The 13,866-nt window shown below is 41.5% G+C and overlaps 1 protein-coding gene across 4 annotated transcripts in view; it reads right to left on the reverse strand.

The window, feature by feature from the left end:
* The window catches only part of SYTL3 (synaptotagmin like 3), a 74,931-nt gene that overhangs the window by 36,048 nt on the left and 25,017 nt on the right, over positions 1-13,866 (reverse strand). For all 4 annotated transcript variants that reach the window (XM_060168285.1, XM_060168284.1, XM_060168286.1 and 1 more), the window contains exon 4: positions 130-181. In XM_060168285.1, the coding sequence (XP_060024268.1) occupies positions 130-181 (52 nt within the window). The remainder of the gene's footprint in view (positions 1-129; positions 182-13,866) is intronic.

Genomic DNA, 13,866 nt, shown 5'->3' on the forward strand with positions numbered 1-13,866 from the left:
TCTTTTTAAAAAAAAGTTACATTCCAAAGCAGTGACATCTGAAAGTCAAGAGATCTGTCAGTTCTTTCAGCACGTCCTTAGTGCTCTAGCCCGAGGGCCCAGGACGGCCTGTCCTTTGACAACACTCACCTCAGCTTCTGATAAGATTTCAAGAGCTTTGCTCCAGCTGTCTCGTGCTTGCCTGGAAGAGATAACAATAAAGGTCATTTATTACTAAGAATATAGCTTAGATGATGCAGATACAGGACGTAATAAATTAGAATTATTTTTCTAATATCACATCTTGTGATTAAAAAGTAAGACACCATTTTGGGGTGACAGAGATGCTCTAAAGTCAGACTGTAGTGATGCGTAACTCCATACATTTACCCAAAATCATGAAATTGTACATTCAAATGTTCCACTAAAGCTGCTGTTACACACACACACACACACACACAGAGTAAGAGATCATACTTGCTGGAAATGACCGCTTTTATTGAAAGTTGATGCTGGATTAGATTTTTAAATTCTGGATAATTTGAAAACCAGTTCATGCTTCTAAGCTTCCATTTGTCCTTCGGAAACATTTCATAATGGAATGACTACATTCCTTTAAACATTCTTTGTTATGGAGATTAACTCAATCTTTTAAAAAATGTAATCTACTTATTTCTAGTTATAGAGGCTAATAAGTTCCTAAATAAGACTCCATCTGATAATAGTACTCTTTTTGTTTCAAGGAAAGGGGATTTTATGATGTATTAAGACCCCCAAAATAGAATTCTCCAAGTCCGCAGTTCTGTGAACACAATGTTTCCTGACCCAATGCAAAGGCAGAGGTCAGCCCACTGCCACCCCGACCCCGGCTGGAGGCCAGAAGTGGATTCTGCTGCTCTGGGAAGTTCCCTAGAGGCTCCACGATGCCCAACACAGCTGAGAACCGCCAGACCTGCCATCCTAGGAGGTCAGTGGAGCTCCCGTCTTGTGTGTTCGGAAGGCTTTAATCCATCCCAAAGACAGACAGGTATTCATGTTTTCTCCATAAGACAGGAGGAAGGGCGGGGATAGTAAGACAATCAGGAATTACAGGGAGGCCTTTGGGAGGAGGGCATATGGCTCTGATATCAAGTCCAAAACCTTAAAGCTGGGGACAGCTAACCCCTCAGCTGACCTTGAGCTGACCGCCACCCCATCAGGGGTCCTAAATTAGGGGGCTCAGGGAGCACATTGGCCCTGAAATCCTGTCTCAGATTTTGAGTCCACCTGCCCGTGTGCATTTTTCTGGGGTTCACAATGGTGGTCACCAAATTCTAACAGGAGTCTCTGAGCCATGTCCCTGCCCCACCACAAAATAATTCTTTAAGAACAAAAAAGGCTTCACCCAAAGGCTGAGTGCTCAGCTAGCAGAACCAGCTAGTAATGGGTGAAATCCCGTATCTGCGGGACCCACAGGAAAGAAGAGAGCCAGGCCAGAAGCAAAAAGACAGCCACCCTAAGTGCACTGGAGTTGCGAAAGCAGAGAAAAACAAGGCAAAGAGAAAGGAGAGAGAGACGCCGTTAGTCCAGCCTGTCCTGGGTGAAAATGCAGAATCCAGCGGACAGGGGGCTGGCGAGCGGTGGGCTGTGTCACAGCTCAGGTGCTGCCGGCCCCTCCCCACTGCCCTGCCACCTCAGCCCCTCATCCTCTCGACCCTGGACTGTTGTGGTCGCTTCCCAGAGGCACAGCCACCAGCTACAGCCCCTCCCTCCAAGCTGATGCTCTCTCCTCCGCTTACAGTCCCCCAGTGGCTCCCTACTGCCTTCGCGGAGGTCCCAGCCCCACTGGCATCCCTGGGCCTCCAGCCCGTTCTCCACTTACCCCGCCCCACCTCCCCAGGCTAATTGCCCTTCTCCCTCCTAAACCCCAGCTTAGGCCCTGTCGCATTTCTAAATACCCGTCCTGAGCCCCAGGAGGCCCGGCCCACGCGCAGGTCTCTGCTGCCTCCTGCTGGCTGCACCGGGCCGCACCGCCAGATGGCAAACATTCCAGGCTCTATGCCTTCTCTGTCCCATGCCCTCAACGTTGCACTTGCGACAGCAGCCACAGACAATGTTGAAGAGTGGGGGCGTGTCTGTTCTGAGAGTGGACATCGAAATTTGAATTTCCTATGTTTTGTGTGTCACAAATATTATTCTTTTGACCATTAAAAAATGTAAAACCCGTTCTTAGCTCATGGGAAGTACGAAAACAGGCAGAAGGATAGGTTTGGGCCATGGGACCTAGTTTGCCTAGTTTGGGCCATGGGACCTAGTTTGCTGCTCCAGGTGTGGATGGCCGCCCTCGGCAGGGCACCGGCGGGGAGCTTGTGAGCAATGCAGAGTCCCAGGCCAACCCTAGCCCTGCAGGGTGGGCCTCTGCTTGCTGAAGGTTGAGGAGCACAGCCCTGTGGCTCTGTCCCTGTTTATTGCCATTTTGCTTTTTTTTCCCCTTCTGTTCCTCAGCCATTTCTTACCAGAGGCTTCCTTAAAAAGCACTAAATATTTACTTGTTAACATTTTTTTTTTTAATGCATGTAACTACTATGAGGAAATGCTCGTGGAAAGACGCCCCCCCTTCCCCCAAGGTCTCCTGACAGGCAGGCTGGGGCCCTGCTCTGGCTGCCTCGTTAGGCCTCACAGGGAGCAGCTGTGGGTCAGGGCCCCCAGGATCCTAGGCTTTGGGGCACGTTCAGGGAGGCGCAGTGGCATTTATTAGAAGCTAACTGTCCGCCAGGGGCTGTGCGGGGCACTCTGCATGCATTTGCTCCGTGGTTCGTCACCAGGTATCATCCCAATTCTATAAGTGAAAACCGAGGCTCGCGGGTATTGTGCAACGGGTCCTGGGCTCAGCTCTCCCTGCTGCCACCCACCCTCCGGAGCACACACGACGTCCTGTCCTCTGCTAGCAACCCAAGTGGCCACAAAAGAAACTTCAACCGGCATAAGAAAGCTGCTTAGGGTTGAGCTGTGTCCTCTATGAAAAGATATGTTGAAGCCCTACCCACAGGCAACTGTGAATGTGACCTTATTTCGAGATAGAGCCTTTGCAGATCAAGTTCAGGTGAGGACATTAGGGCGGGTCCTGAGCCAATAGGACTGGTGTCCTTGTAAAAAGGGAAAATTTGAACACAGAGGCAGACAGGCGCAGAGGAAAGGTAAGGAGGCGATGGCGGTGTCACGACAGAGGCAGAGACTGGAGTGGTGTGTCCACAAGCCAAGGAACACCAAGGGTCGCTGGGAACCGACAGGAGCTGGAAGAGGCAGCGAGAGATTCTCCCCGAGAGCCCACAGAGGAAGCATGGTCCCTCTGACAACTTGACTTTGGACTTCCAGCCTCCAGAACTGTGAGACAATACGTCTCTGCTGTTCAAAGCCACCCAGTTTGCACTTTGTTACAGCAGCCGGGGAAAACTACTACAGAGGTCCCGTGTGATTCGGTCCCTACTGACCTGTCCAGTGCCACCTGCTGCCACCCCCGTCCCATTTGCAGGTCCAGCTGAAGCTGCACTTTCCTGATGCCCCACACCCACGAGACTGCACCTCTTCCACACCACTTGCTCTGTCCTTCTAGTGGTTTATTCTCCAGATTCTGGGCCTGTCCTCACCAGGCTGGTCTCCTCATGGGTGCCACGCACACTTGCTTTGAAATTCCTCTGACCGCACTGCCATCACTGGCATATGTCTGTCTCCCCCACTAGATGGTGACAACTTTGAGGACACGGGCCTTGTCGTATGTATCTCAGTGTCCCCAGCACCCAGCAGAGGGCTTGCCATGCAGAGGTGGTTACAATAAATGACAACAATAGAAACCAACGCTATTTTAACAAGAAGCGTGACATCATTTAATAAGCCGTACCAAATATGTACGAAACAAGGTCATCATTTTTTCACCACTTGGCCTAATTTCATCCATTTGTTCACATTAATTGCATGTAATACACACGGGCTCTTTACAGAGATGAGGATAACGGGACACAACCTCTGCTCAGAAGCAGGAGCTTATGATGCTACAAGCAGCCCCATGAACCGCAGGACGGAACAGAGGCGTCTCGATCAAAAAGCAACCTGCAACTGGCACGAGCACATCCGTGGCATCGTTATACATCTAAGGACTACCGTATATACTGTATCTACTTCCCCATCTAAAAACAATAGGGATAAGGCAACACACTTCAGGTGTTCATAAAAAGTCCTCTAGAACGGATGCCCATCTTGAGCCAGGCTCGAGTGTGACACTGGCCGAGAACACCAGTTGCCTACCAGCCAGCACCCTGGGCCTCAGGTCCTGCCACAGATGCCACGCCCTGTCACCCCGACACCTCTCTCTGGGGTGACATGTTTCCCAGGAAAGAGGGCATATGGCAGACTCCCTGGAATGCTCCAGTGCAACTCTGTCAACCAGCCACATCACGTGGTCACAGGTGACTGCAGGGCCTCACATCCTGAAGCATGGGATCTGTGTAGCTTAGTCTTTTTCTAAGACATGGTCGTTAACTTCCCCTCCTACACTGTAAGGCCCCACAGAAGCCCTTCACCCACGTAGTCACGGACACCCGGAGAGCCATGTCGGACAGCTGTGGAGCGAACAGACAGGGCCAACAAATGGAAGGGTGGCCTGGCCCAGAGCCGTCTCTCTGCTGGGGCCCATGGAGTGGGAGAGAAGCATCCTTCATAGGAAACCATACTGTGCAGTTCCAGGTGTGACCCAAAGCAAAGCGCAGGTAGGTCTACCCACACAGAGCCTCCCTGGGAACTATACAAATACACTCCTTCATCAAAGATGCTCTGTCCACCCCTAAGAGTTGGTTGTAATATATGGATTTTGTTAGAACGCATTTTGCTGCATCTTCCAGAAAAATCATCACAATATACACACAAACCTAGGATGTCTACGATGTGAACAGTAGCCCCTCAGATGTGGCTCCCTTGTACAGTGCCCAACCTGTACAACTGTATGTGACAGTCCTGAGGGTTGGCCCACACTGGAGCTTAAGTACCCTCCAAATGCTAGAAAAAGGTGACTAAAACCAGAGGTTCGGTGTGTATGTTGGCGGGGGGTGGGTATTGGACAATTATAATCTGTTTCAGGACTTGTTTCTTTCATAGGAAAGAAAAGGTCTCTAGGACAATAAAGTTTTAAACCAACCTTCGGCTCACTTACGCAAAGTGGAAAAATCTCTCCAAAAAATTGACCTAAAAAATCCCTCAAAATGTGAAGAATCTTGATATCCTGTCATAAATGGTTTCACAGCTGGATTCCAGAGCCTTTTTAGGTATATTTTAGCCCTTATAGAAGTTTCAGCTTAGATAGCACTGGGGCCAAGACATCATTCCAGGATGAAAGGAGACATAGTGCACAACTGTGGGTCAGCCACCAATGCCTGCCAGAAGAACTGAAATTAATAGATTTATAATCCTGCTCGCAGAAAGTGTATCTCATCCAGTGTCCTTCTGCCACTAGACATTACTCTTCTGCTTAGCTGCAAGAAAGAAAAATAATTTTTCCCTTTAATTAAGCTCCCTGTAGTCTATCAGCAGAGATTCTGGATGGCTTCTGTGTTAGTAATAATCCTCAAGATCTGGGCAGTAACTCTTCCACAAAGAGACACTTGAGGTTGAAGGTAACTGGCCCAGGCGTGGTGCAAACCTGGGGATAAATGGGTATAAACTGCTTTTCCACAGCCTTTAATTTTCTCTAAAAATTGAATGTGGGTTTTAAGAGTTCTCTATCCTAAAGATTCTAGATATTAATCCCTTATCAGAAATGCGATTTCCAAATATTTTCTCCCATTTCATGGGTTGACTTTTTCTCTGTTGATAATATCCTTTGATGCACAAAAGTTTTTCATTTTGATGAAGTCTAGTTTATCTATTTCTTTTTTCTGTTGCCTGTGCCTTTCGTATCATATCTGAGAAATCACTGTCCTCTCAGACTTCAGACAATACTACAAAGCTACAGTAATCAAAACAGCATGATATTAGCACAAAAACAGACATATGGATCAATGGAACAGAATAGAGAGCCTGGTAATAAACCCATGCACCTACGGTCAATTAATCTTTGATAAAGGTGGCAAGAATATACAATGGAGAAAAGACAGTCTCTTCAGCAAGTGGTGTTGGGAAAGTTGGACAGTCACATGTGTATCAACGAAGTTAGAACACTCCCTCACACCATACCCAAAAATAAACTCAAAATGGCTTATAAAGACTTACATATAAGACATGACACAACAGAATTCCTGGAAGAGAACATAGACAAATATTCTGACATAAGTCGTAGCAATGTTTTCTTAGGTCAGTCTCCTAAGGCAATAGAAATAAAAGCAAAAATAAGCAAATGGGACCTTGTCAAACTTGGTTTTTGCACAGCAAGGGAAGCCATAAACAAAAGACAACCTACAGACTGGGAGAAAATATTCGCAAACGATGAGACTGACAAGGGCTTAGTTTCCAAAATATATCAACAGTTCATACAACAATATCAAAAAAACAATCCAATGTAAAAATGGGCAGAAGACCTAAACAGATGTTTTTCCAAAGAAGATACACAAATGGCCAATAGGCACATGAAAAAATGCTCAACATCACTAATTATTAGAGAAATATAAATCAAAACTACAATGAGGTATCACATCACACTGGTCAGAATGGCCATCATCAAAATGTCTACAGATAATGAATGCTGGAGAGGGTGTGGAGAAAAGGGAACTCTCTTGCACTGTTGGTGGGAATGTAAATTGATACAGCCACTATGGAGAACAGTATGGAGGTTCCTTCAAAAACTAAAAATAGAATTACCATATGACCCAGCAATCCCACTACTGGGCATATATCCAGAGAAAACGCTAATTCAAAAAGATACATGCACCCCAATGTTCATAGCAGCACTATTCACAATAGCCAAGACATGGAAACAACCTAAGTGTCCATCGACAGATGAACAGATAAAGAAGATGTGATACACGTATACAATGGAGTATTACTCAGCCATTAAGAATGAAATAATGCCATTTGCAGCAATATGGATGGACCTAGAGATTATCATACTAAGCGAAGTAAGTCAGAGAAAATGAATAACATATGTTATCACCTATACGTGGAATCTTTTTTCTCAATTACAAATGACATTATTTTCAAAACAGAAACAGATTCACAGACATAGAAAACTTATGGTTACCAAAGGGGAAAGAGGGGTAGGGAGGGATAAACTAGGAGTTTGGGATTAACAGATACACACTACTATATATAAAATAAACAACAAGGACCTACTGTACAGCACAGGTAAGTATATTCAATGTCTTATGATAACCTATAATGGAAAAGAATTTGAAAAGAATTATATATATGAATATATATGAAACTGAATATATACATGAAACTGAATCACTTTGCTGTACACCTGAAACTAACACAACATTGTAAATCAACTATACTTCAATTAAGAAAAGAAAACATTGTCAAAGCCAATGTCTTCTTTCCCCATTTTAAGAGTTTTATAGTTTTAGGTCTTATTTTCAGGTCTTTGATCCTTTGAGTTAACTTTTGTTTACAGTGTTAGGTAAGAGTCTAACTTCATTCTTTTACACATACACATCCAGTTTTCCCAGCACCCTTTATTGAAAAGGCTGTCCTTTCCCCATTGAATGATATTGGCACCCTTGTCAAAAATCACTTGACTATACAACACAGGGAATATAGCCAACATTTTATAATAACTATGAATGGAGTATAACCTTTGAAAATTGTCACTGTTGTACACCTGTAACTTATATAATATTGTACATCAACTATACTTCGATTAAAAAAAAAGTCACTTAATCGTATGCGCAAGAGTTTTGTTCTGGGATCTCTATTCTATTCCACTGGTCTACATGTCTGCCCTTATGCCAGGGCCTCACTCTTTGGATTACTGTGGCTTTGTAGTAAGTTCTGAAATCAGGAAGTATGAGTCTTCCAGCTTTCTTTTTCCTTTTCAAGAAACAAACAACCCAGTTCAAATATGGGCAAAGACTTGAATATACATTTCTCCAAAGAAGACATAGAAATGGCCCAATAAGCAGATGAAAAGATATTAAACATCACTAATCATTAGGGAAATGTAAATCAAAACCACAATGATATAGCAACTATGGAAAAACAGTATGAAGGTTCCTCCGTTTATGTCTTTAAAAATAGAACTACTACATGATCCAGCAATCCCACTTCTGGGTACATATCCAAAGGAGATGAAATTACTATTTTAAGGAGACATCTGCAGTCCCATGTTCATTGCAGCATTATTCACAATCGCCAAGACATGGAAACAGATAAATGAATAAAGAAAATGTGGCATACACACACACACACGATGAAATATTATTCAGCCATAAAAAGGGAAATCCTGATATTTGCAACAACATGGAAAGACCCTGATAGCACTAAGCTAAATGAAATAAGTCAGAGAAAGAAAAGTATCACATGATGTCAATTATATGTGGAATCTAAAACCACTGAACTTGTAGAAACAGGAGAATGGTGGTTGCCAAGAGCTGAAGGCTGGGGGAAATGGGGAGATGTTGGTCAAAGGCTACCAACTTTCACTTATAAGATGAGTAAGTTCTGGGGATCTAATGTATAGTGACCATGGTGACTATAGTTAACAATACTACATGTACACTTGAAAGGTGCTTTGAGTAGAGCATTAATGTTCTCACCATGACAACAACAAAATGGTACTTATGTGAAGGATGTGTTAACTTTATGGTGGTAAACATTTGAGATATATACATATATATATATACACATATATACACACATACATACACACTCACACACACACACACACATATATATATATATATATATAAATCATCAAGAAATAAAAAGAATCCATACACAGAACTGAATAAATGTCAGGCTTGCAGATACCCAATAAAGGCAGACTGAATGCCTAAAACAACCACCACAATTAGATATCACCTCATACCCATTACAATGGCTCTTAAACAACAACAATAAAAAAGAGAAAACAAGTGTTAGCACAGATATGGAGAAATTGGAACCCTTGTGAATTTCTAGTAGGAATATAAAATGGGGCAGCCACTAGGGAAAAACAAAATGGCAGTTCCTCAGAAAATTAAACATAGAATTACCATTTGATCCAGCAATTCCAATTCTGGGTAAAAACACAAAAGAAGTGAAAGCAGGGACTTGAACAGATATTTCAGTGTTCATAGACGCATTATTCATAATAGCCAAAAGGTAGAAGCAACCCAAGTATCCACTACATGAATGGATAAACAAAATGTGGGATATACATCCAATGAAATATCATTCAGTCTTGCAAAGGAATAAAATTCTGATATATGCTACAACATGGATAAAACTTGAAGACATGCTAAGTGAAATAGGGACAAATATATTATGATTCCACTTATATGAGCTACTTAATCAAAATCATAGAGACAGAAAGTAGAAGGGTAGTTGTCAGAGGCTGCAAGAGGGGGGCAGAAAGGACAGAGGAGTTGTTTAATGGGTACAGAGTTGCAGTTTTGCAAGACGAAAACATCCTAGAGATAGATGGTGGTAGTGGTTAAAGAACAATGAAAAGTTACTAATGCTACTGAACTGTACACTTAGAAATAGTTAAAATCATAAATTTTATATTATGTATATTTTACAACAATAAAAAAATGAACCTGGAGTTCTTCGATTTAAAATGATGTCTTGGATAGCCTCATCCACCAGAGGGCAGACAGCAGAATCAAGAAGAACTACAATCGTGCAGCCTGTGGAACAAAAACCACATTCACAGAAAGATAGACAAGATGAAAAGGCAGAGGGCTATGTACCAGATGAAGGAACAAGATAAAACCCCAGAAAAACAACTTAATGAAGTGGAGATAGGCAACCTTCCAGAAAAAGAATTCAGAATAATGATAGTGAAGATGATCCAGGACCTCGGAAAAAGAATGGAGGCAAAGATAGAGACAATGCAAGAAATGTTTAACAAAGACCTAGAAGAATTAAAGAACAAACACAGATGAAAAATACAATAACTGAAATGAAAACTACACTAGAAGGAATCAATAACAGAACAACTGAGGCAGAAGAATGGATAAGTGACCTGAAAGACAGAATGGTGGTATTCACTGCTGAACAGAATAAAGAAAAAAGAATGAAAAGAAATGAAGACAGCCTAAGAGACCTCTGGGACAACATTAGATGCAACAACATTCGCATTATAGGGGTCCCAGAAGGACAAGAGAGAGAGAAAGGACCAAAATATTTGAAGAGATTATAGTCGAAAACTTCCCTAACACGGGAAAGGAAATAGCCACCCAAGTCCAGGAAGCACAGAGAGTCCCATACAGGATAAACCCAACGAGAAACACGCCGAGACACATAGTAATCAAACTGGCAGAAATTAAAGACAAAGAAAAATTATTGAAAGCAGCAAGGGAAAAACAACAAATAACATACAAGGGAACTCCCATAAGGTTAACAGCTGATTTCTCAGCAGAAACTCTACAAGCCAGAAGGGAGCGGCATGATATACTTAAAGTGATGAAAGGGAAAAACCTACAACCAAGATTACTCTACCTGGCAAGGATCTCATTCAGATTCAATGGAGAAATCAAAAGCTTTACAGACAAGCAAAAGCTAAGAGAAGTCAGCACCACCAAACCAGCTCTACAACAAATGCTAAAGGAACTTCTCTAAGTGGGAAACACAAGAGAAGAAAAGGACCTACAAAAACAAACCCAAAACAGGGGACTTCCCTGGTGGTGCAGTTGATAAGACTCCACGCTCCCAATGCAGGGGGCCCAGGTTCAATCCCTGGTCAGGGAACTAGATCCCACATGCATGCCACAACTAAGAGTTCGCATGCTGCAACTAAGGAGACCTGGAGCCGCAACTAAGGAGCCTGCCTGCTGCAGCTAAGACCTGGCGCAACCAAATAAATAATTAAATATTTAAAAAAACCAAGACAATTAAGAAAATGGTCACAGGAACATACATATCAATAATTACCTTAAACATGAATGGATTAAATGTTCCAACCAAAAGACATAGGCTTGCTGAATGGATACAAAAACAAGACCCACATATATGCTGTCTACAAGAGACCCAATTCGGACCTAGGGACACATACAGACCAAGTAAGGGGATGGAAAAAGATATTCCATGCAAATGGAAATCAAAAGAAAGCTGGAGTAGCAATACTCATATCAGATAGACTAGACTCTAAAGAATGTTATAAGAGACAAGGAAGGACACTACATAATGATCAAGAGATCAATCCAAGAAGAAGATATAACAATTTTAAATATATATGCAACCGACATAGGAGCACCTCAATACATAAGGCAACTGCTAACAGGTATAAAAGAGGAAATTGACAGTAACACAATAGGGGGGGACTTTAACACCTCACTTACACCAATGGACAGATCATCCAAAATGAAAATAAGTAAGGAAACAGAGCTTTAAATGACACAAAGACCAGATACATTTAATTGATATTTATAGGACATTCCATCCAAAAACAGCAGATTACACTTTCTTCTCAAGTGTGCATGGAACATTCTCCAGGATAGATCACATCTTGGGTCACAAATCAAGCCTCAGTAAATTTAAGAAAACTGAAATCATATCAAGCATCTTTTCTGACCACAACTCTATGAGATTAGAAATCAATTACAGGGAAAAAATGTAAAAAACACAAACACATGGAGGCTAAACAATACATTACTAAATAACCAAGAGATCACTGAAGAAATCAAAGAGGAAATAAAAAAATACCTAGAGACAAGTGACAATGAAAACACAATGATCCAAAACCTATGGGATGTAGCAAAAGCAGTTCTAAGAGGAAAGTTTATAGCTACACAAGCCTACCTCAAGAAACAAGAAAGATCTCAGATAAACAATCTAATGCTACACCTAAAGGAACTAGAGAAAGAAGAACAAAACCCAAAGTTAGCAGAAGGAAAGAAATCATAAAGATCAGACCAGAAATAACTGAAATAGAAACAAAGAATAGCAAAGATCAATAAAACTAAAAGCTGGTTCTTTGAGAAGATAAAACAAAATTGATAAACCATTAGCCAGACTCATCAAGAAAAAGAGGGAGAGGACTCAAATCAATAAGATTAGAAATGAAAAGGGAGAAGTTACAAGAGACACCGCAGAAATACAAAACATCCTAAGACACTACTACAAGCAACTGTATGCCAATAAAATGGACAACCTGGAAGAAATAGACAAATTCTTAGAAAGGTATAACCTTCCAAGACTGAAGCAGGAAGAAACAGAAAATATGAACAGACCAATCACAAGTAATGAAACTGAAACTGTGATTAAAAATCTTCCAACAAACAAAAGTCCAGGACCAGATGGTTTCACAGGTGAATTCTATCAAACATTTAGAGAAGAGCTAACAGCAATCCTTCTCAAACTCTTCCAAAAAATTGCAGAGGAAGGAACACTCCCAAACTCATTCTATGAGGCCACCATCACGCTGATACCAAAACCAGACAAAGATACTACAAAAAAGGAAAATTACAGACTAATATCACTGATGAATATAGATGCAAAAACCCTCAACAAAATACTAGCAAACAAAATCCAACAACACATTAAAGGGATCATACACCATGATCAAGTGGGGTTTATCCCAGGTCACAAGGATTCTTCAATATATGCAAATCGATCAATGTGATACACCATATTAACTAAGGAATAAAAACCCTATGATCATCTCAATAGATGCAGAAAAAGCTTTTGACAAAATTCAACACCAATTTATGATCAAAACTCTCCAGAAAGTGGGCACAGAGGGAACCTACCTCAACATAATAAAGGCCATATATGACAAACCCACAGCAAACATCATTCTCAATGGTGAAAAACTGAAAGCATTTTCTCTAAGATCAAGAACAAGACAAGGATGTCCACCTCTCACGACTATTATTCAACATAGTTTTGGAAGTTCTAGCCATGGCAATCAGAGAAGAAATAAAAGGAATACAAATTGGAAAAGAAGAAGTAAAACTGTCATTCTTTGCAGATAACATGATACTATACATAGAGAATCCTAAAGATGCCACCACAAACCTACTAGAGCTAATCAATGAATTTGGTAAAGTTGCAGGATACAAAATTAATGCACAGAAATCTCTTACATTCCTATACACTAATGATGAAAAATCTGAAAGAGAAATTAAGGAAACACTCCCATTTACCACTGCAACAAAAAGAATAAAATACCTAGGAATAAACCTACCTAGGGAGACAAAAGACCTGTATGCAGAAAACTATAAGACACTAATGAAAGAAATTAAAGATGATACCAAAAGATGGAGAGATAAACCATGTTCTTGGATTGGAAGAATCAATATTGTGAAAATGACTATACTACCCAAAGCAATCTACAGATTCAATGCAATCCCTATCAAATTACCAATGGCATTTTTTACAGAACTAGAACAAAAAATCTTAAAATTTGTATGGAAACACAAAAGACCCCGAATAGCCAAAGCAGTCTTGAAGAAAAAAAACAGAGCTGGAGGAATCAGACTCCCTGACTTCAGACTATACTACAAAGCTACAGCAATCAAGACAATATGGTACTGGCACAAAAACAGAAACACAGATCAATGGAGTAAGATAGAAACCCCAGAGATAAACCCACACACCTATGGTCAACTAATCTAGACAAAGGAGGCAAGGATATACAATGGAGAAAAGACAGTCTCTTCAATAAGTGGTGCTGGGAAAACTGGACAGCTACATGTAAAGGAATGAAATTAGAACACTCCCTAACATCATACACAAAAATAAACTCAAAATGGATTCGAGACCTAAACATAAGACCAGACA

The sequence above is a fragment of the Lagenorhynchus albirostris genome, chromosome 12, assembly GCF_949774975.1.
Source record: "Lagenorhynchus albirostris chromosome 12, mLagAlb1.1, whole genome shotgun sequence".
In the NCBI taxonomy this organism is placed as follows: Eukaryota; Metazoa; Chordata; class Mammalia; order Artiodactyla; family Delphinidae; genus Lagenorhynchus; species Lagenorhynchus albirostris.